General features: G+C 40.5%; 1 protein-coding gene across 1 annotated transcript in view; it reads left to right on the top strand.

Annotated features, from left to right (window-relative positions):
* Positions 1–2,288: 2,288 nt before the first annotated feature.
* The window catches only part of CCDC198 (coiled-coil domain containing 198), a 31,011-nt gene continuing 10,394 nt past the window's right edge, over positions 2,289–22,905 (top strand). The window contains exons 1-2 of the mRNA XM_021701381.1: positions 2,289–2,505; positions 4,901–4,983. Of these exons, the coding sequence (XP_021557056.1) occupies positions 2,289–2,505; positions 4,901–4,983 (300 nt within the window). The remainder of the gene's footprint in view (positions 2,506–4,900; positions 4,984–22,905) is intronic.

Consider the following 22,905-nt stretch of genomic DNA (forward strand, 5'->3'; position numbering starts at 1 on the left):
CTGGCTAATATTTACTGAGAGCTTAGTGTATGTCAGGTATTATTCGTAGAGCTATACATGGAATCGATTGATTCATTCCTCATGAAGTATTATTATTTAACCCCTTTTTACAGATGAGGAAATTGAGGCATGGAACAGTCAAGTTATTCTGTGCAAGTTATAAAGCTTAGAAGGGTCTAGTAATAAAAAGAGAAACAAACACGGTGTATATCCACTGCTTTGATCATTTCCTCAACAAGTAACCAACTCCTGCCACAAAGGCCCATATTCTCCACAGATAAAGTCTCTTGAAACTGAATAATAAAAAAGCTAAAATTGAGAGCAGAATCCCTCTCACTGGTCCATATCCATGAAGTCCACCATTTCCAGCATAATTTCTAGTTATCCAGTTGTTTGCAATACTTCCTCTGCCCTTAGAAATACTTAAACTGATTGTATCCAGAAATAAGATCTTCTTCAAGTATTTTAATCTTTATAATTAAACTAGTCTCTAGTTGTCAGAGGTAATTTTGTTTGCAGATACTATTAATATGTGATTCTTTCTTACGAGTCTCTCTGCCACAGAGAAAATTGCGTGTAAAATGCAAAGAGAGTTAAGAAGGAAAAAATTAAACTCAGATATCTTTTTAGATGAACTCTATTGGCTAGTGAGACTTTCTAAATCCATGTCAGCCTCTTAGTAAGTAGATTTTGCAAAAATAAAAAAATATATTTCTCTGAATTTCTCTACAGGGAAATGATGAAAACATAAGTAATATGTGATCATGAACAATTAATACTTGAAAGTGAGCTTTGTTTCTAAGTATGAAAAATAAAATAAAAATCACCCATAATTCCATTAAAAAATCACTACTTAACATTTCAGCACCTTTTCTTCCAGTTTTTTTTTTTTTTGGTCCATTTTTAAAGCATTGTTAATAAGCTATCTTTGAAAACTCAAGGTTTATTTGAACCCTCTATTCAAGAAGTTTGTCCCTTGGATATTTACTCAAAGAAAGAGAAAACACTAATTCGAAGAGATACATGCACCCCTATGTTTATTGCAGCATTATTTACAATAGCCAAGATTTGGAAGCAGCCCCCAAGTGTCCATCAATAGATGAATGGATAAAGGAGGTATACAAACACGCACATACACACACATACACAAACACAGACACACACAATGGGATATTAACCATAAAAAAGAATCAGATCTTGTCATTTGCAACAACATGCATGAAGCTAGAGCCTATTATGCTAAGAGAAATATGTGAGACAGAGAAAGACAAATACCATATGATTTCACTTATATGCAGAACCTAAAAAACAGAATGAATGAACAAAAAACAAAAACAGAATCATAAATACAGAGAACAAACTGGTGCTTGTTGAAGGAGAGAGGGTTGGGGGAATGAGTGAGGTAGGCGAAGGGGATTAAGAGGTACAAACTTCCGGATATAAAATCAATAAGTCACAGCATAGGAAATACAGTCAAGAACATTCTAGTAACCTTGTATGGTGACAGATGGTAATTATGCTTGTCATGGTGAGGATACTGTAGTGTATAGAATCATCGAATCACTATGCTGTACACCTAAATCTAATATAAAATTGTATCTTAACTATACATCAAAAAAAGAAGGAAAAGTGTGTCCCCTTGTCCCCAGGGAAAAAAATTCTATTGTCTCCGTGCCCTCCTGTAATGTATTAATCCCCTTCAAAGGCAATTCAAGGTATTGAAGGAAAAATAAAATTATTTTAGCCACGCTGCTGTTACCTGTCCTATTCGGAAAAGAATTGCTTCAATTAAAATCAAAGATTAACAAATGATGATTAGCGTGCATCCCCTCGTCTCTGAAGGTGATTTAGCCATTCTCAGTTGGTAGCTCTCAAAGATGGTATTGAAGCGTACGTGCAATAAAAGGGTCAAGTTTAAGACTGCTTTAAACCCCTGCTCTCCATCCCTGTTAATGGCCTTCCTGGTGTTAGAGATTTGTTTAATGATCGACAGTGGCTTCTGTTCCTACCACTGAGTCTTTCACAAAGTAGCATAACCAAGTCAATGTTTAACTGGATTCTTTGGGCCTGGAATGGCAGAGTAGGAGCTGAAGGGACATCTCCATGGAAACCAGCCTCCCAGGCAGTGGCCAGAGGGTTTACTGTGTGGTGAAAGAAAGCTAGAAAGATGCCATGAAGTGTTTCGTGGAGCTGCGGTAAAATTCTGACGGACCTTAATTAGGACAAGCTAAGTTCAAGGCCCCAAACCACTTTCACCATGGTTGTGCTTTGAATATCTTTACTGTGAAATGGGCCTGAGCCATTCTAAGGCTCACCCTCGGGTGACCAAAGTAGCACCCTTGCAAAACGAAGGGGAAGAGGCTCCCTCCGCCAGCCCCGTGGCCTTCGCGTTCGGCCAGAATCTGGAAGGAAAGAGTTCCTATGTGTTCGCAAGGCTGCAGGATCGGAATACAGCTTCGGAAAGGCAGCCACCACCTCTCTGGGGGTGTGGAAGACACTCGGCAGGTAGGTGTGACACCGTCGTGAGGTTTGCGGAGTCCGGCCCAGGGAAGCTATCGACAGACGTAGTGGACTGTCTGTCTCCATAATCCTATCAGGAAGTTTCCAAACGGCTGAAACCTAAGGGGCCAGCTTTCAACTCGAGGCTGTTTGTCGAGTATTCCGGGCACTTTCGAACCGGTGTGTAAACTCTGCGCCGAGGGCTCTTTACCGTTCCACACGAGAAGGAAAAAACCATTTTGTTTCAGCTTAGTTTACAGTGCTCTCAATGTTTATACCTAGCTTTGCCAGACGATTAAAATTATATAGATGTGATAAATTATGACAATCATATGTTTCAGTTAGATTCTAAATTTAAATCATTCTCTTCAGAACCATTTAGTGCATCAGGCTTTGTTGTTTTGAAAGCAACACTTTAGGAGTGAATTCATCCTAATGTGAATTTGGAAACCACCCCAAACAGAACTGATTTATTGCAGTACAGATGAGAGGATGAGTCACCCCTCCCCAACCCCACATTCTTCACGCAGAATATGAACTAAGTTCTGTCATCTGCAGAACTAAGAGAATTTTCCCCCATTAGGATTGGAAGCTCTGAGCCTGAAGTGGCTATAAATTATCCCGGGATATTTTATAAGACATATAAAATATTTATGACAACCACAATGATAATTAAACAGTGATTCTAACTTGGGAAGAGAAATACAAGTATATAATGCATATGTATATATCTATTTAATTTTTTCTTTATTTATATTCTGGATCAATAACACAAAAAGTTCCCATTACTGGTCAACTTGGCCAGAAAGCCTTATATTCTCTTTCAGTGTCAGGTATCTCTCACCCACACTGATTCTCATGGCTATTTTCTGAAGAGCTGACAACCTTTGACGGGGGATATGGCCTATTTTTATGTCTCCAACTTCCTAAGCATGTGAATGGGAATTTTCCTGTAGTTTCATTGAAGAGTTCCTTTTTTTATTCAAACCATGTATCCAGAGTTTTAAGATTCTGGGAACTGAATAGTGAAAACTGATTCTAATGCATTAAAGTCCCACCTGGAAAATAATCTTATTTTTGAAATGACAAAATCACATTAAAAATAACAAAGGGATGGATGGTGAACATTCTGATCACTAATTTTAAGAGACCCGTATTCTAACTCAGCTCCACCAAATGCCAAATTGTATGAGTTTGGGAAAATTACTGCATCAATTTCCTTCACCTATAAATCAAGGATAAAAAAAAAACTGCCTGACACAGCCTCTGCCATTTTGGATGAACCGAATTAAATAATGAGGTGTTACCACTCAAATCATAACATAAAAATCAGGAGGAGTCAGGCTGCTGAAGAAAGTGTTGCCAGAAATACTTACATTTCTTAACTGAAAAGGTTTTGTTGTTGTTGTTGTCATTGCTGTTGTTTCTGCCTTGTTCAGTGTGCCAGCATCTCTTGAAAGAAAATACAGACATGGTGAAGTTTTTAAGGTGGTCGTTCAAATGTTGTAAGGATAGAAACACATAATTACACAGGGATTTTTCCATTTAGAATGCAAAGTGAAACTGTGGGATAGTCTCTGCAACAATCTAGAAATTAGAATGCTTCCAGATTACTAAGAGGAAAAGACAAAAGTTCCTTCATGCAGCGTTGATCATGGTAGCAGTCCTACCACCCCAGGGTAATCAAGCTAAAACATAAAACCCATAATGGACCTCTTGAGTCCTAGCTGTTTCCTAACAAGGCTTACTCTGTAGCCCTAGCTTGCTTCATCAGGAAAGAATATTGATGTGGTGTATTATAGGGCAACTTGTGGGAATTTCTTTCCCTAGTTGGGGGGACTATTATTTAATTGGGAACATACAGTGCTAAATATTGCATACTCCTGTCCAAACTCATGCTCCATTTTTAAAATCATCTCTCTATCTAATACCTACTCATCTATCTGTCCACCATCCATCTATTTCATCTGAAAAGAGAATTTATTTTCATTTCTTAAAGATGTATTTTTTTTATTTCCAAAATTTATTTTGGAGCAATTTCATGAAATTAAAAAGAGTTTCTATTTTCCAGACCAAATTCTATGTTTGAACAATATTTGTAGTCAATACATTTTTTATTTTTCCAATCCATTATAATATAAATCCAATATAAATTCCATCCAGTATGAATTCAGAGAAGAAATGAGGAAAGCAAAAATTAAATCCTGGGTCTAGGCTAAATTTTATCCTTTGCATTCATGTAGGACCTCTGCCTTACGTGTTTCATCTCCACATTCAACATATAGGTTAGACATATATAACTAAAAAGGTACCAAATTGTATTAACAAAGTCTAATGATTAGTCTAATGTAATAGTCAATTTGTTTATGGTTTGTTTTTATTTCTCTCCCAATCCTTCAAGTGCCCAGGGCCATGTATTTTGACATCCCACTGGAACACGGAGAAACAAGTATTATTAAAAGTCATCCACCCCGAAGACTTCAAGTAAGATGAATTTAAAAGGCTTCATAAGGAATTTCTTGGATTTCATGGTAACATCCCTTTTTAACTCTAATAAAGGAGGGATATTGCAAATGACTAAGTTAGTAAGAATGAGAATGTTGTTAAAGAGAATGCTGTCAGTTACAAAGACCTTATTTCTTTAGGATTTCCTTTTGTAATGATTTCACTTTTAAGACCACCACCAAAAGAAGGAAACATAATATCAAAGACACAGGTCCCATGCAATTCAAAAGACCTGCATCTGGTACTGATGAGCTAGAGGACTGTGGAGAAATCACTTGTAACAAACAATAATAACAATCATAACAGCTAGGACTATTTAATTAGCACCTACTTCAAGCCAGACAGACTCTGCACAACTTGATCAGTGTCAATCATTTAATCTTCATACGCCTCTAGGAGAAAGGAGGTATTATCTTTGCTTAATACATGTGGTTTAGAGAATTAAGTAACTTGTCCAAGGACAGTGGAGGTCAGCTATCCACCAGATCTCCAAAGCCCATGCTCTTAACTATCAGCATCATTGATCTCTACAGACCTTCTATCCCTAACCTTCTATTGTTCTAAATGTTAACTGGTTGCTGAAATTGAGGACATCAGATTCCAAGGCAGCAAAGCAAGAGCTTTAAATGCATTCACCTTAATAAATATTTAATGAATTCCCTCTAGAGAGTTATAAATTCTAAGAACTCTTCATCGTAGAAAGGGAAAGAGATCTGAGTGGATCCTTGAAAATGAGCATCAGCTAAGAGAAGGGGTTGTTTGGGCTCTCCTGTGAGCAGGATCTATCACTGACATTTGAAAAAAGGAATTGGAAAAAAAAAAAAAAAGGAATTGGAGCCAAATCCCACCTGCTACACAATTCACCCAGATATCTGGACAAATCCCAGAGGTATTTTAGTTCATTTGTTGGGGGTTATTTCTGTTTCAGTTGGTTTTTATTTACCTGTCTTCTCCAGAAGCTCACAATCATTGTTTGAAGTGATTATATCTTTTGTTCACAAAAGAAGCATTTTTCCCAAAATATTGGAAATCTCAAAACATTTTTATTTAAATAAAAATAAAGTATAATTATATCAAATTGATACATAGTTTTAAAACCTTTGAGCAAATCTCTAGCTAAACTGGACAATTTAAAAACTTAGTTTTCTTCCTAAATCAGATGTACCTCTTCAGAGGAATGTGCTTAATACGTGTTCCTGTGGAGGCAGAAAGCCGAATAACTCAGGAGATAGGACTATAACCAGTGAAAAGTATTCATGTAGCAGTCTGTAGCTCACAAAGTACGTTTTATATCTATCAACCCTAAAGCAGCTAAAGTCAGGCTTTGATTCTCAGATCAGTTCAAGCTCACAAGGAGAACTTTCGTGTTTCAGAACCAAACACTATATCCCCACATCCTAACCCACCACCTTAAAAATCAAGACAAATGAATCATTCGAGTGCAAAGACTATGTCTTATTCTGTCTTATATCTTCAGTCACTAACACTTAACATGTACCCCCCAAAAAGCTTATGAATGAATGGTGAATGAATGACAATGAGCCCCATTATCACTGGTGGGAACAAAATTCAAAATGCATTCTCCCTGCTATCGCAGACCTATAGCATCCCTGAATTGTAAGTCTAATTGACTAGCTGCCAATGTCATGGATTACGAAGATGTAGGAGTGTTTGTTGAACCCCAGAGCTGGGAAGCAGTTGGGCTTCAGCTTTCCTCGGAACCTGAAAGGCACAACCCTCTCTGTGTCTCCCCTAAGCTCTTCTCCGTGCATTTGCTTTATTCTTCCTGCAAATCGACTTTCTCTGCTCCTCAAGACCACTTGGTGAAATATGGCCACCCTCAGTTCCTGAATTTACATTTTATAGTTCCAGTCAGACAGACAGATTAGCCTGGCTCTCTTGGCTCCAATTCAAAATTCCTGGGAGGAAAGATCTTATTGGCTCAGCTTTGCTCATGATTCCAGTTCTGTTCCAATAAGCTATGACCAGAGGATATGCTCATGCAGTAGAAATGTGGGCAGAGAAGTCCCCCTCCCCCACCCTGATAAATTCTGGAAGCAGCTCCCAGAGAAGAGGGAAGTCACTGGGAACTTGGCAGACACTCACAAAGATATCAACTATAATTATCTTCACAAATGAGGCTCAGCACATTTTCCACCACAAATGGGTTTTTGAGAGAAATAATAAATGCTGGGTTCCCATGACATGCTAATTAATAGCCTAATCTCTGCCAAAGAAAATTCTAAAAGTATTTTTAATTATTAAACCAAATCTAATTGCATCCTAAATACTTTGAGTTGCACATTTGGCACTCTCCACTTCCTAAACATCTACTCCTCAAGTAAAGAGCAGGTCATGAACTAAAGTTCTTCAGATCGGGGCTGCTGAATTCAGAGAGCCTCTGCCAGGGAACTCTGAATCCAACGTGCCTACCTCGTGTTGAAAAGTTGATCACCACTGTCCCTCCTGGCCTGATTCACCTTCTCATCCAACCATCTCCGGTCCACCTAAGGGGGAGATGGTCAACCGCCCCCACCCCCAGGGCCCCATGTAATGTGATTTCCTCAGATGACTTCCTCTTTCATCTCCCAAGATTTTCTTAAATCTTTTCTTAAATCTCACCGTCCTGCAGGCTTATAGTGATAACCTCGTGACAGTTGGTTACACATGACAGTTGGTTACCTTACCCTGACGCTCCTGGTTCCCATGAACCACCACTATCTTTTCTTTTCCTCAGAACACTGACATCTAACACACCAAGCTATTGACTTCTATTATGTTCACTGTGTATTTTGTTCATCACCTCCCCGCCAGTGCTAGAATATTATTTTTCCCACAGGCAGAGATTTTTGTCTGTTGTCTTCACTAATGAATCTAAGTGTCTAGAACAGTACCTGGCACATAATAGGTGATCAATAAATATGAGTTGAATAAATGTTGAATGAAGGAATGCAGAGTGGGAAAGATGAGTATAAGCCCTGCAGGTGGGAGATAAGGAGGGCGGTTCCAACCTGGGTGGTTTTATTGTGTTGTTTTCAGTATTAATATAATTCGTCACAAATGTATTCTCTTTCCTTATCTTTTCTCTTTGCCCATTTTCGATTATCTGTTTCTTTGTGATTTGTGAGAGTGCTTTATATATCTTAGATCTAGCCCTTCGTTAGTTACATGTGTTACAAATATCTTTTCTCCATTTATGGTTTGCCTTTTCATTTTGTGCACGTGTGTGTGTGTGGACACAAAGATTTCCACTTTAAATGTCAAATTTCTCAATCTTAGTCTTTATGTTTTGTATTTCTTGTATTTTGTCTGAGAAATTTTTATTTTCCCCAAGGTCATAAAGATACTCTTCTTTAATTCTTTTTTTTTTAAAGATTTTATTATTTATTTGAGAGAGAGAGTGTAAGCGAGAACGAACACAAGCAGGGGGAGGGAGAGGGAGAAATAGTCTCCCCACTGAGCGGGGAGCCCGACTCGGGGCTCGATCCTAGGACCCGGGGACCATGACCTGAGCTGAAAGCAGACGCTTAAACAACTGAGCCATGCAAGCGCTTCTTTACTTCTTTCTGAAATTTATAATATTTACCTTTTCACATTTAGGCCTTAATCCATCTGAAATTCATTTGTGTGCAGATGTGAATTTGGAATTTAACTACTTTTTTTTCATTTGAATAATCTATTGTCCTGGGGAGCCTGGGTGGCTCAGTCATTAAGCGTCTGCCTTCTGCTCAGGTCGTGGTCTCAGGGTCCTGGGATCGAGCCCCGCATCAGGCTCCCTGCTTGGCGGGAAGCCTGCTTCTCTCTCTCCTGCTCCCCCTGCTTGTGTTCCCTCTCTCGCTGTCTCTCTGTCAAATAAATGAATAAAATCTTTTAAAAAAAATCTATTGTCCCAATACTCTTTTTTTATTTTATTTTATTTTATTTATTTTTTTATTCTTATGTTAATCCCCATACATTACATCATTAGTTTTAGATGAAGTGTTCCATGATTCATTGTTTGTGCATAACACCCAGTGCTCCATGCAGAATGTGCCCTCCTCAATACCCACCACCAGGCTAACCCATCCTCCCACCCCCCTCCCCTCTAGAACCCTGTTTGTTTTTCAGAGTCCATCATCTCTCATGGTTCGTCTACCCCTCCGATTTCCCCCGCTTCATTCTTCCCCTCCCGCTACCTTCTTCTTCTTCTTTTTTTTTTTCTTAACATATATTGCATTATTTGTTTCAGAGGTACAGATCTGAGATTCAACAGTCTTGCACAATTCACAGCACTTACCAGAGCACATACCCTCCCCAGTGTCTATCACCCAGTCACCCCATCCTTCCCACCCCACCCCCCACTCCAGCAACCCTCAGTTTGTTTCCTGAGATAAAGAATTCCTCATATCAGTGAGATCATATGACACATGTCTTTCTCTGTTTGACTTATTTCACTCAACATAATACCCTCCGTTTCATCCACGTCGTTGCAAATGGCAAGATCTCATTCCTTTTGATGGCTGCATAATATTCCATTGTATATATATATATATATATATATATATATACCACCTCTTCTTTATCCATTCATCTGTTGATGGACATCTTGGCTCTTTCCACAGTTTGGCTATTGTGGACATTGCTGCTATAAACATCGGGGTGCACGTACCCCTTCGGATCCCTACCTTTGTATCTTTGGGGTAAATACCCAGTAGTGCAATTGCTGGATCATATGGTAGCTCTATTTTCAACTTTTTGAGGAACCTCCATACCGTTTTCCAGAGTGGCTGCACCAGCTTGCATTCCCACCAACAGTGTAGGAGGGTTCCCCTTTCTCCGCATCCCCGCCAACATCTGTCATTTCCTGACTTGTTAATTTTAGCCATTCTGACTGGTGTGAGGTGGTATCTCATTGAGGTTTTGATTTGGATTTCCCTGATGCCGAGCGATATTGAGCACTTTTTCATGTGTCTGTTGGCCATTTGGATGTCTTCTTTGGAAAAATGTCTGTTCATGTCTTCTGCCCATTTCTTGATTGGATTATTTGTTCTTTGGGTGTTGAGTTTGATGAGTTCTTTATAGATTTTGGATACTAGCCCTTTATCTGATATGTCATTTGCAAATATCTTCTCCCATTCTGTTGGTTGTCTTTTGGTTTTGTTGACTGCTTCCTTTGCTTTGCAAAAGCTTTTTATCTTGATGAAGTCCCAATAGTTCATTTTTGCCCTTGCCTCCCTTGCCTTTGGCGATGTTTCTAGGAAGAAGTTGCTTCGGCTGAGGTCAAAGAGGTTGCTGCCTGTGTTCTCCTTTAGGATTTTGATGGACTCCTGTCTCACATTGAGGTCTTTCAACCATTTGGAGTCTATTTTTGTGTGTGGTGTAAGGAAATGGTCCAGTTTCATTCTTCTGCATGTGGCTATCCAATTTTCCCAACACCATTTGTTGAAGAGACTGTCTTTGTTCCATTGGACATTCTTTCCTGCTTTGTCAAAGATGAGTTGACCATAGAGTTGAGGGTCCATTTCTGGGCTCTCTATTCTGTTCCATTGATCTATGTGTCTGTTTTTGTGCCAGTACCATGCTGTCTTGATGATGACAGCTTTGTAATAGAGCTGGAAGTCTGGAATTGTGATGCCGCCGGCTTTGCTTTTCTTTTTCAACATTCCTCTGGCTATGCGGGGTCTTTTCTGGTTCCATACAAATTTTAGGATTATTTGTTCCATTTCTTTGAAAAAAGTGGATGGTATTTTGATGGGGATTGCATTGAATGTGTAGATTGCTCTAGGTAGCATTGACATCTTCACAATATTTGTTCTTCCAATCCATGAGCATGGAACGTTTTTCCGTTTCTTTGTGTCTTCCTCAATTTCTTTCATGAGTATTTTATAGTTTTCTGAGTAAAGATCCTTTGTCTCTTTGGTTAGATTTATTCCTAGGTATCTTATGGTTTTGGGTGCAATTGTAAATGGGATCGACTCCTTAATTTCTCTTTCTTCTGTCTTGCTGTTGGTGTATAGGAATGCCACTGACTTCTGTGCATTGATTTTATATCCTGCCACTTTACTGAATTCCTGTATGAGTTCTAGCAGTTTTGGGGTGGAGTCTTTTGGGTTTTCCACATAAAGTATCATATCATCTGCAAAGAGTGAGAGTTTGACTTCTTCCTTGCCAATTTGGATGCCTTTGATTTCTTTTTGTTGTCTGATTGCTGTGGCTAGGACTTCCAATACTATGTTGAATAGCAGTGGTGATAGTGGACATCCCTGCCGCGTTCCTGACCTTAGGGGGAAAGCTCTCAGTTTTTCCCCATTGAGAATGATATTCGCTGTAGGTTTTTCATAGATGGCTTTTATGATATTGAGGTATGTACCCTCTATCCCTATACTCTGAAGAGTTTTGATCAAGAAAGGATGCTGTACTTTGTCAAATGCTTTTTCTGCATCTATTGAGAGGATCATATGATTCTTGTTCTTTCTTTTGTTAATGTATTGTATCACATTGATTGATTTGCGGATGTTGAACCAACCTTGCAGCCCAGGGATAAATCCCACTTGGTCATGGTGAATAATCCTTTTAATGTACTGTTGGATCCTATTGGCTAGTATTTTGGTGAGAATTTTTGCATCCATGTTCATCAGGGATATTGGTCTGTAATTCTCCTTTTTGATGGGGTCTTTGTCTGGTTTTGGCATCAAGGTAATGCTGGCCTCATAAAATGAGTTTGGAAGTTTTCCTTCCATTTCTATTTTTTGGAACAGTTTCAGAAGAATAGGTATTAATTCTTCTTGAAATGTTTGGTAGAATTCCCCTGGGAAGCCATCTGGCCCTGGGCTTTTGTTTGTTGGGAGATTTTTGATGACTGCTTCAATTTCCTTAGTGGTTATAGGTCTGTTCAGGTTTTCTATTTCATCCTGGTTCAGTTTTGGTAGTTGGTACATCTCTAGGAATGCATCCATTTCTTCCAGGTTATTTAATTTGCCGGCATAGAGTTGCTCATCATATGTTCTTATCATTGTTTGTATTTCTTTGGTGTTGGTTGTGATCTCTCCTCTTTCATTCATGATTTTGTTGATTTGGGTCATTTCTCTTTTCTTTTTGATAAGTCTGGCCAGGGGTTTATCAATCTTGTTAATTCTTTCAAAGAACCAGCTCCTAGTTTCGTTGATCTGTTCTACTGTTCTTTTAGTTTCTATTTCATTGATTTCTGCTCTGATCTTTATTATTTCTCTTCTCCTGCTGGGTTTAGGCTTTATTTGCTGTTCCTTCTCCAGCTCCTTTAGGTGTAGGGTTAGGTTGTGTACTTGAGACCTTTCTTGCTTCTTGAGAAAGACTTGTATTGCTATATACTTTCCTCTTAGGACTGCCTTTGCTGCATCCCAAAGATTTTGAATAGTTGTGTTTTCATTTTCATTGGTTTCCATGTATTTTTTTAATTCTTCTTTAATTTCCTGGTTGACCCATTCGTTCTTCAGTAGGATGCTCTTTAGCCTCCATGTATTTGAGTTCTTTCTGACTTTTGTCTTGTGATTGAGCTCTAGTTTCAAAGCATTGTGGTCTGAAAATAGGCAGGGAATGATTCCAATCTTTTGGTACCGGTTGAGACCTGATTTATGACCTAGGATGTGATCTATTCTGGAGAATGTTCCATGGGCACTAGAGAAGAATGTGTATTCCGTTGCTTTGGGGTGGAATGTTCTGAATATGTCTGTAAAGTCCATTTGGTCCAGTGTGTCATTTAAAGTCTTTATTTCCTTGTTGATCTTTTGCTTAGACGATCTGTCCATTTCAGTGAGGGGGGTGTTAAAGTCCCCCACTATTATTGTATTGTTGTCGATGTGTTTCTTTGCTTTTGTTATTAATTGGCTTATATAATTGGCTGCTCCCATGTTAGGGGCATAGATATTTACAATTGTTAGATCTTCTTGGTGGATAGATCCTTTAAGTATGATATAGTGTCCTTCCTCATCTCTTATTACAGTCTTTGGTTTAAAATCTAATTTGTCTGATATAAGGATTGCCACCCCAGCTTTCTTTTGGTGTCCATTAGCATGGTAAATGGTTTTCCACCCCCTCACTTTCAATCTGGGGCTGTCTTTGGGTCGAAAATGAGTCTCTTGCAGACAGCATATCGATGGGTCTTGTTTTTTAATCCAGTCTGATAGCCTGTGTCTTTTGATTGGGGCATTGAGCCCATTTACATTCAGGGTAACTATTGAAAGATAGGAATTTAGTGCCATTGTATTGCCTGTAAGGTGACTGTTACCGTATATTGTCTGTGTTCCTTTCTGGTCTATGTTGCTTTGAGGCTCTCTCTTTGCTTAGAGGACCCCTTTCAAGATTTTCTGTAGGGCTGGTTTTGTGTTTGCAAATTCCTTTAGTTTTTGTTTGTCCTGGAAGCTTTTCATCTCTCCTTCAATTTTCAATGACAGCCTAGCTGGATAGAATATTCTTGGCTGCATATTTTTCTCATTTAGTGCTCTGAATATATCCTGCCAGTCCTTTCTGGCCTGCCAGGTCTCTGTGGATAGGTCTGTTGCCAATCTAATGTTTCTACCCTTGTAGGTTACATATCTCTTCTCCCGAGCTGCTTTCAGGATTTTCTCTTTGTCTATGAGACTCGTAAGTTTTACTATTAGATGTCGGGGTGTTGACCTATTTTTATTGATTTTGAGAGGGGTTCTCTGTGCTTCCTGGATTTTCATGCCTGTTTCCTTCCCCAAATTAGGGAAGTTCTCTGCTATAATTTGCTCCATTATACCTTCTGCCCCCCTCTCTCTTTCTTCTTCTTCTGGGATCCCAATTATTCTAATGTTGTTTCGTCTTATGGTATCGCTTATCTCTCGAATTCTGCCCTCGTGATCCAGTAGTTGTTTATCTCTCTTTTTCTCAGCTTCTTTATTTTCCATCATTTCATCTTCTATATTACTGATTCTCTCTTCTGCCTCATTTATTCTAGCAGTTAGCGCCCCCATTTTTGATTGCACCTCATTAATAGCCTTTTTGATTTCTACTTGGTTGGATTTTAGTTCTTTTACTTCTCCAGAAAGGGTTTCTCTAATAACTTCCATATTTTTTTCAAGCCCAGCTAGTATCTTTAAAGTGATGATTCTGAACTCTAGATCTGACATCGTACTAATGTCCGTATTGAGTAGGTCCCTGGCAGTCGGTACTACCTCTTGTTCTTTTTGTTGAGGTGATTTTTTCCGTCTTGTCATTTTGTGCAGAGGAGAATAGATTAATGAGAGAACAAAATACTAGCAGAGTAACAACGCCCCCAGAAAATATACTCTAAACAAATCAGAAAAGACCTGAAGCAGTGGGAAAAGAAAGGGAAAGAGAGAAAAAAGAAAAAGGAAAAAAAAGAAAAAGATAAAGAGAAAAACAAAAACAAACAAAACAAAACAACAACAACAAAAAAACCAGAATGTGATCAAATATGATCAGGCTGGTATATAGATCAGTGCCACACACTAGATTTGGGGTGTATTTTGGTCTTTTAGAAGAAAGTGCCTCCCAAAATTTTAAAGAAAGAAAAACTTATATATGTACAAAAATAAGGGTTGATATGATGAAGGGATGGAATATGACCGTAAAGATGGAAATTATAAAAAATTTTATAAAAGGAATTGATAAGAAGTTGTTTGAAAAAAGAAAGAAGAGGATTTAAAAAAAGAAAAAAAAAAGGGAGAGGATGTGATCAGGCAGGGGAATAGAAAACACCATATACTAGAGATTTAGGGTATATTTTGATCTGTTAGAAGAAACTATCTCAAAATTTTAAAGAGAGAACAACTTATATATATAAGCCAAAAATACGGGTAACTACTATGAAGGGACAGAATATGACTCTAAAAATGAAAAATAAAAATGTTTTTTTTTTTTTTAAAAAAAGGGATTGAGAAGATGTTGGTTGAAAAAGGGAAAAAGAAAAATTCAAAAAGAAAAAGAAAAAGAAAAAGAAAAAAAGACAGTTAAAAAAAAATTAACTTTGAAAGACTACAGAATCATGGTAAAAAAACCATGAATTCTATGTGCAGTAGTCCCCTAGCGCTGGAGTTCTGCCGTTCTCATTGATCGGTAAACTTGGTCTTGGCTGGCTGTTTTCGCTGATCTTCTGGGGAGGGGCCTGTTGCCGTGGTTTCTAAATGTCTTTGCCGGAGGCAGAATTGCCCCGCCCTTGCCCCCTCCCGGCTAAGTAATCTGCTCAGGTTTGCTCTCTGGGGCTTTTGTTCCCTGCGAGCTTTCCGTACAGCTTTGGAGGCGGAGAGTGAAAATGGCGGCCTCCCAATCTCCGCCGCGGAGGAGCCGAGAACTCGGGGTCCCGCTCCTCAGTGAGCCCCCAGAGAAAAGCCGTCAGTCACTCCCATCTCCCCGGTCTCCGGCTGCACTCCGTGCTCACCCGGCCTGTGACCGCGCGTTTCTATCTCTGGCACCCGACCCCGGGTGGAGTCTCCAAACCCAGCAGATCCCTGCGGTGCGCTCCCGCGCGGCTCCTCCCAGGGGAGGAAGGTGAGTCTCCCCGGATCTGCCGCTTGTTGGGTCCCTGCTGGAGGAGCAGGGGCCCGACTGTGCCGCGGATCACAGTTTATCGCAACCCCGAGCTGAGAGCCCGCGCCTGGGCTCCGCCTCTGCAGCCGGCTTCCCCGCTCCGATACCTGGGAGCTCTGCCGCACTCAGGCACCCCCGGTCTTTCTGTGACCCCGAGGGTCCTGAGACCACACTGTCCCGGAGGGTTCCACCCCCAGCTTAGCCACCAGAGTGACGTCCCTCGGCGGAGCAGACTTTTAAAAGTTCGATTTTGTGCTCTGTGGTTCTATCACTTGCCAGAAGCGGCCGCCGGAGGCCCCTCCCCCGCCGTCTATCCTCCCGAATATCGCCTCGGATTCACTTCTCCGCACATCCTACCTTCCAGAAAGTGGTCGCTTTTCTGATGAGAGAGTTGTTGCTCTTCTTTTCTTCGATCTCCTGTTGAGTTTGTAGGTGTTCAGAATGGTTTGATCCCTATCCAGCTGAATTCCTGAGACCAGACGAAATCCAGGTCTCCTACTCCTCCGCCATCTTGCTCCACTCACCTGTCCCAATACTCTTTATGGAATCATCCTTCTTTGACCATTGATTTAAAAAGTTACTTCGGTCCCATATTCAGTTTCCAGAGCTTCATGAGTCTATTTTCAGGCTCTCTCTTCTGTTGCATTGGTCTATTTGTGTATCTCCATAGGAATTTCTCAGTCTTAATTATGTATCTTTAAGTCTTAATATCTAAAACAGTAAGTGCTTTTATTTTTTCTTTTTCAGAATTATCTTTGTTATTTATGATGCTTTGATCTTCCATGTGAAGTTTGGAGCTTTTTATCAAGTCCATTAAAAACCTTGCTAACATTTTGATTGAAATGCATTCATAGATTAATTGGGGAAAAATTGACCACATTTATAATACTGAGTCTTCTAAACCACACACATTGCATAAATCTCAATTTACTCTGATTTTCTTTTAGATCTTTTAATAACGTTTCATAATTTCTCCACAGGGGTTTTGTGTGAGGTTTTTTTTAGGTTTGTTTCTAGGTACCTATATCAGTCAGTGTTCAACCAGAGAAACAAAACCAGTAGAAGGAGATTATATATATATATATGTGTAATATTGCAAGGAATTGGCTTACGTGATTGCGGAGACTGGCAGGGCAAGTCTGAAATCCACAGGGCAGGCCATCAGGGAGGTCAGGCTGCAACTGCAAGGCATGAGCTGAAGCTGCTGTCCATAAGTAGAATTTTCTGTTCTTCAGGGGAGCCTCAGCTTTGCTCTTAAGACCTTTTAACTGATTGAATCAGGCCCACCCAAATTACTTAAAATAATCTTCCTTACTTAAATCATTATGAGGGTGCCTGGGTGGCCCAGTCAGTTAAGTGTCCAACTCTTGATTTCAACTCGGATAGTGATCTCAGCGTCCTGAGATCGAGCCCCGAGTCAGGCTCCATGCTCAACATGGAGTCTGTTTGGGGTTCTCTCTCTCCCTCTGTCTCTGCCCCCCCACCTTTGCGTGCATTCTCTCTCTCAAAATAAATAAAATCTTAAAAAAAAAAAAAGTCAAATGCTTATGGACTTTAATCACCTCTACAAAATAATGTCACAGCAACACCTAGATTAGTGCTTGAGTAACTGGAGGCTATACCCTAGGCAAGTCAATGCTCACCATCAAAATAACATTGTGGGGGTTTTCCCCTCCTATTATGAACATCTTGAGTGAAATCATGGTATTTGTCTTTCTCAGTCTGACTTATTTCACTTAACACTATACTCTCTAGGTCTGTCCATGTTGGAGCAAATGGCAAGATCTCATCCTTTTTTATGGCTGCTTAATATTCTTCATGTTCAACGTTTTGATAATGCTTGTAAAACAAATCTTCCAACTTACATTTTGATGCAGCTCTCTTGTACTGGGTAGAAAGGTAGAGAACAACTCAGTCTCTGATGTCAAGCTGTAATCCTGGCTCTAGTTTGCCATCTTACATGGTGCATCTTTAGGTCCCCTTTAATCTCTAGAAATAACTCACAGCCATCAGGAGCCCTAAACGCCTTATGGATCAGCTTCTTCTAAGTATGTATTTCTGCTTGTTTTCTGGTCCATGGAGATATATATCTTGTATTAAAGCCCAACCACATCTTTTTGGCTTTATGTTTTATTTTTGATTTGGGGCAAAGAAAATTATTGAAGTGTGAACTCATTGTAATGCCTTGACCAGAAATTCCTCCTTGGGCTCATGATTTCTTGCTTCCAGGTTGCCCTGGACACCTTTACCTTCTTCTGAGAACCTTAAAGGACATACATTCTTAAGTTATAGTGCCAAACAAATGTTGCAATTTCTTTGAGCTTCTCCTGCCCATCTTTCTCTTCCTGTTACTATGCAGGGACAACCATCTCAGGTCAGTGTGTCACCAAGCTCAGTGACTTCTGCTTGATTTAATCTCCATTTCGGAGTTTCCCAGCTGACACTTCAACTGATTAGGCTGACCATTTGTTTCACTTGAGAAACCAAATAACCCAGAAACCTTTAGACAGACAATACATTTTTTATAACATGAGATAAAAAAAGGTGTCATTATACCATACCAGTTCTCCAGTAATTCCTTCCCTTGTATTCTCTCTGAAGATGATGAAGTGAGGCAGTTTGCTTCCCCAGCAACAAAAAGGAACGTTGATACGGACCCAGAATTCTGGGGGAATTTCATTTGACTTGTTTTGTTTAGAGAAGCCAATTTTCCAACAGTTTTTTCTGCAGTGCTTCTCAGGCCAAGTGCAAATACTTATGGGAGGGATCCTATTTGCAATGTTAGTTGCTGCCATCTAGTGCCCTTTGTGGAGGAATAGTGTGATTCTTAGTTCTTTTCAAAGGCCAGGAAGAAAGTAATTGCCTGGAGGGAGTTCTTAAAGACACCTACTCTTTAACTCGTATCAGAATTATGGGTTTAAATACAATGAGGCTGAAAATAGAGAAATATATATTTATATTTTCAAAGAAAAAGCTGGCCCTAAGAATTTATGGAGAGATTGTTTTGAAAAGCTGAAAATATTCAAATAGCTGGGGTCTTCAGATTCAATTTTTCAATAATGCACCACAAACAAATCCTCTGCGGTCTACCCTGATGTAGTTCCTGTGTTCACTTGAGGCACTATGGGAGCCAGTGGACCCCAGCCTAGAAAATCATCAGAATCCCCCGGGGATATATTCCGAAGAAACGACTGAGAAGCTGGACTTCAATGAAATTCAAACCTTCTGCTCTGCTCTGCTCTTGACATTGTCAATAGAATAAGAAGGCAAGTAGAGAAGATAAAAGAGGGCAAGTAAGCATATGAAAATACGTTCAACATCATATGTCATCGGGGAAATGCAAATTAAAACAATAATGAGATACCACTATACACGTATTAGAATAGCCAAAATCTAGAACACTGACAACACCAAATGTTGGCAAGGATGTGGAGCAGCAGGAACTTCTTATAAAACTAAACATACTCCTCCCATACAACCCAGCAATTGTGAGCCTTAGTATTTGCCCAAATGAATTGAAAACAGATGTTCACACAAAAACCTGCACAGGGATGAGTATGGCAGCTTTATTCATAATTTCCAAAATTTGGATGTAACCAAGAAGTCCTTAAGGAGATGTATGGATGAAGAAACTATGGTACATCCATATAATGGAATATTATTCATCACTAAAAGAAATTAACTCCTAAGCTATGATGGAGATATGGAGAAAATTTAAAGACTGACTTATTTATTTGAGAGAGAGAGAAAAAAAAGAATGAGCAGGGTGAGAGGCCAAGAGAGAGACAGAGAAGCAGACTCCGTGCTGAGCATGGAGCCCAACATGGGGCTCGATCTCACAACCCTGAGATCATGACCTGAGCTGAAATCAAGAGTTGGAGACTTAACCGACTGAGCCACCCAGGTGCCCTTATATGGAGAAAATTTAACTGTGTATTGTTAAGTGAAAGAGGCCAATCTGAAAAGGCTATATACTGTATGATTCCAAAAATACTGACATTTCAGAAAAGGCAAAACAACAGAGACGGTAAAAAGATCAGTGGTTGCCAGGGGATAAGAGGAGGAAGGGAGAGATGAATGGACAAAACACAAAGGATTTTTAGGGCAATGAAACTATTCTGTAGGATACTACGTCGGTGGTTACATGTCATTATACATTTGTCCAAATCCAATGGCTGTACAACACCAAGAGTGAACTTTAAACTATGGACTTTCAGTGATAATGACGTGTGAATGTAGGTTTATCAATTGTAACAGACGTACCGCTCTGGTGAGGGATGTTGATAGTGGAGGAGGTTGTGCATATGTGGGGGCAGGGAGTATCTGGGAACTCTCTGTACTTTCCAGTTTTGCTATGAACCTAAATCTGCCCTAAAAATTAAAGTTTATTATTTATATATATAATATGTATATTCATTCCCAGGACATATTCTAGACCTGTTGAATCACAATCCCCAGTGAATAGCCCAGGTTTTTTGGTATGTGTGTGTGTGTGTGTGTGTGTGTGTGTGTGTGTGTGTGTCTGTGTGTCTGTGTGTCTCTGTGTTTAATTTCAGGAGATTCTGATGATAAACCAGGTTTAAGAATAAGTAGAAGAGGAAGGAGCATGGGATTTGGAACTGGATTCAAACCTGAGTTTGAATTCTAAAGTTGCCATTTTCTAGCTGTGAAGCCTTGGACAAGTTATTAACCTCTCGACAGTGGGGAGATCATCATAATTACCCACAGAGTTCATGGGAGGATTGAACCAGATGACATATTGTGACCTTGGGACTGACAGACAAGGGCAACCGTAAAGGCTCCTGAGCCTCATCACCAGAAAGAACTAGATCCTGAACCAAGTCCAGGAAATGGCACAAACACTGCCTTGTCCTCCCCTCAGGCCCTGAATACCCGCTTCGGTCACTGCTAATTCTTCTTCCCACAGGTGCCTGGATAGCTCTTTCCTCTTGGTCTCCATTCCCCGCAGGTTCTGATCTGATCGGCTGCTACCTCTTACGCCAGTAGGTCCCATTGGCCCAGCAGAGAAGAGAGCCAGACAAACCTCTCTCTTACTAATCCTCATCACCTCTCATGACATCCTTGCGCAGTTCTTATGCTAAAACCCCCACTTTCTCCACCTAAGGTGAGAATGGAACAGGGAACCACTTTCTACCACAAATGCAAATTGTCTGGCAGAGGCACACGTCTCAACTAAAGATTATTTGTCTCTCCTCCCTGTCTCCAAATGCTTTGCCCTCGTTTTCGTCCTTGCCAGGTGAGCTTTGGGCTGTGCCAGCAGAAAGGAATGCGGGTTGTTCTCCCTAGAACAGCTCAGGCCCAGGCCCAGAGACCAGGGAATTGTTCTACAGAGAAGTAGCAGGAGGCACAGGTCATGCTCACCATGAGTGCTGGCTGCTCAGCATCCATTTCCCTGTCTCCTTCCTCTCTCTTTTCACTCTGGTCACCTTGAAAGCTGGCTTCCAGGTCTACCCCTTGATAATGCAACCAATCAGACTAAAATGAAAAATAATTTCAAAATAAATCATCATTTGCCTTTAGCATTGGACTAAGGTGGGAGTGGTGCTCACACTGTTTGCTGCAGTGCGGTGTCCTCCTCATTTTCCTCCTACTTCTCGGGCCATCTCTTCTCCGTGTCCTTGGCCAGCTTGTCCCCATCCACCAGCTTCTCAGGTTGGAGCTCCTCAAGTCTTCAGTCCTTGGCTCTGCTCTTCTCACTCTTGACCTTACGGTCAAGATGGTCTTACCCATGACTCTGGTTTCAGTTATTCTCTACTCAGGGATGATCCCCAAATATGCGTCTCTAGCATAGACCTCTCCTGTGAGCCCCATGCCCGTATATCTCATTATCTACTCAACATCTACACTGGTATGCCTCAAAGGCATCTCAAACTCAACCTGCTCTAAACTGAATTTGTATCCTCCTGTTATATCTCATTCACATCTGGCCTTCCCTAGGGTTCCCATCTCAGTGAATGATAACACGATCCATCCTTTGTATTTGAAGGCCATTTGGACCCTTCACTGTTCCTCACCAACTATAACAAATCTTGTTTGGTCAGTTTTAAATATTTGTAGAGCCCACTGATTTCCTCCATGAGCCCTGAGCCCATCACCGTTGTCCTCCTAACTGCCCTCCCCGCATCAGGGATTGCTCTTCTCTAGTTTCTACAGTGCAGCTGGAGTGATCATTTTTTAAAAGCAAATGTAATCATGTCACTATTTTGCTTGATATATGTCAATGGCTGCCCATTGCTCTTAAGAAGACCAACACCTTTAGAAGCTTCATCAGGCCCTGTAAGACCTGGCCCCTGCCTACTACCTCTCCGGCCCCTTTTGAGCAGTTCTTCCCTTTACTCTGAACTGCAGTCAACTGACCTGCTGCAGTTCCCTCAACGGATCCTGCTCTTTCCTACCTCGGGGTGTTTGTGCATGTTGTTCCCTCTACCTGGAACACCTTAGTCCCCTAAAGTTTCCTAAATGTCCAACTTCGGCTGGAAATTACTTCCCCAGGAAACTTTCTTGGACTGCCCCCTTACTCCTCCCCCGCTTGCATTCATTTTCTAGGGCTGCCGTAACAAAGTACAACACACCGTGGGGCTTAAAACAATAGAAATGTATTATCTCACAGTCCTGGATGCAGGAAGTCCAGGATCAAAGTGTCTGCAGGGTTGGTTCCTTCTGAGAGCTGAGCGGAAGGATCCGTTCCACGTCTCTCTCTTAACTTCCAGTGGTTTCACGGCAATCTTTGTCACTCCTTGGCTTGTAGAAGCATCACCCCGATCTCTGCCTTCATCTTCACATGGTGTTGTCCCTGTGTGCATACAAATTTCCCTTTTTTAATGAGGACACCAGACATACTGGATTAAGAGTCACCCTGCGCCAGTATGACCTCATCTTTAACTAATTACATCTGCAAGGACCCTATTTCCAAATAAGGTCACATTCTGAGGTTATGATTATGGGGGTTAAGACCTCAACATATGAATTGGGGTGGGGGCACAATTCAATTCATAACACCCTCCATTCCCAAGGTGGAATTCTCTGGTTATATACTGTCATCGCCCTGCCCTGTAGACTTTTTCTTCAAAGCACTGATCACAGTTGGTAATTATTAATGAATAATCATACAAGAAAAATGTATTTGTTCCCCCACCAATTATAAGCTGCATAGGGACCATGTTTGTTGACCACTGCACTCTCATGCCTGGCACGCACTAGTTGTCCAGTATGTACTCACTGAGTGAACAGATAAATTCTACAGCCCTCCAAGGTCCCTGCCTGCACATCAGTGTGGAGAGACCCACGTTTGTCTCCCAGGCCTGCTCAACCACTTCCAGAGCATTAAGTCATCCGAGGCAAGTAGGGTTAAAG

Source organism: Neomonachus schauinslandi, chromosome 9 (genome assembly GCF_002201575.2).
Source record: "Neomonachus schauinslandi chromosome 9, ASM220157v2, whole genome shotgun sequence".
In the NCBI taxonomy this organism is placed as follows: Eukaryota; Metazoa; Chordata; class Mammalia; order Carnivora; family Phocidae; genus Neomonachus; species Neomonachus schauinslandi.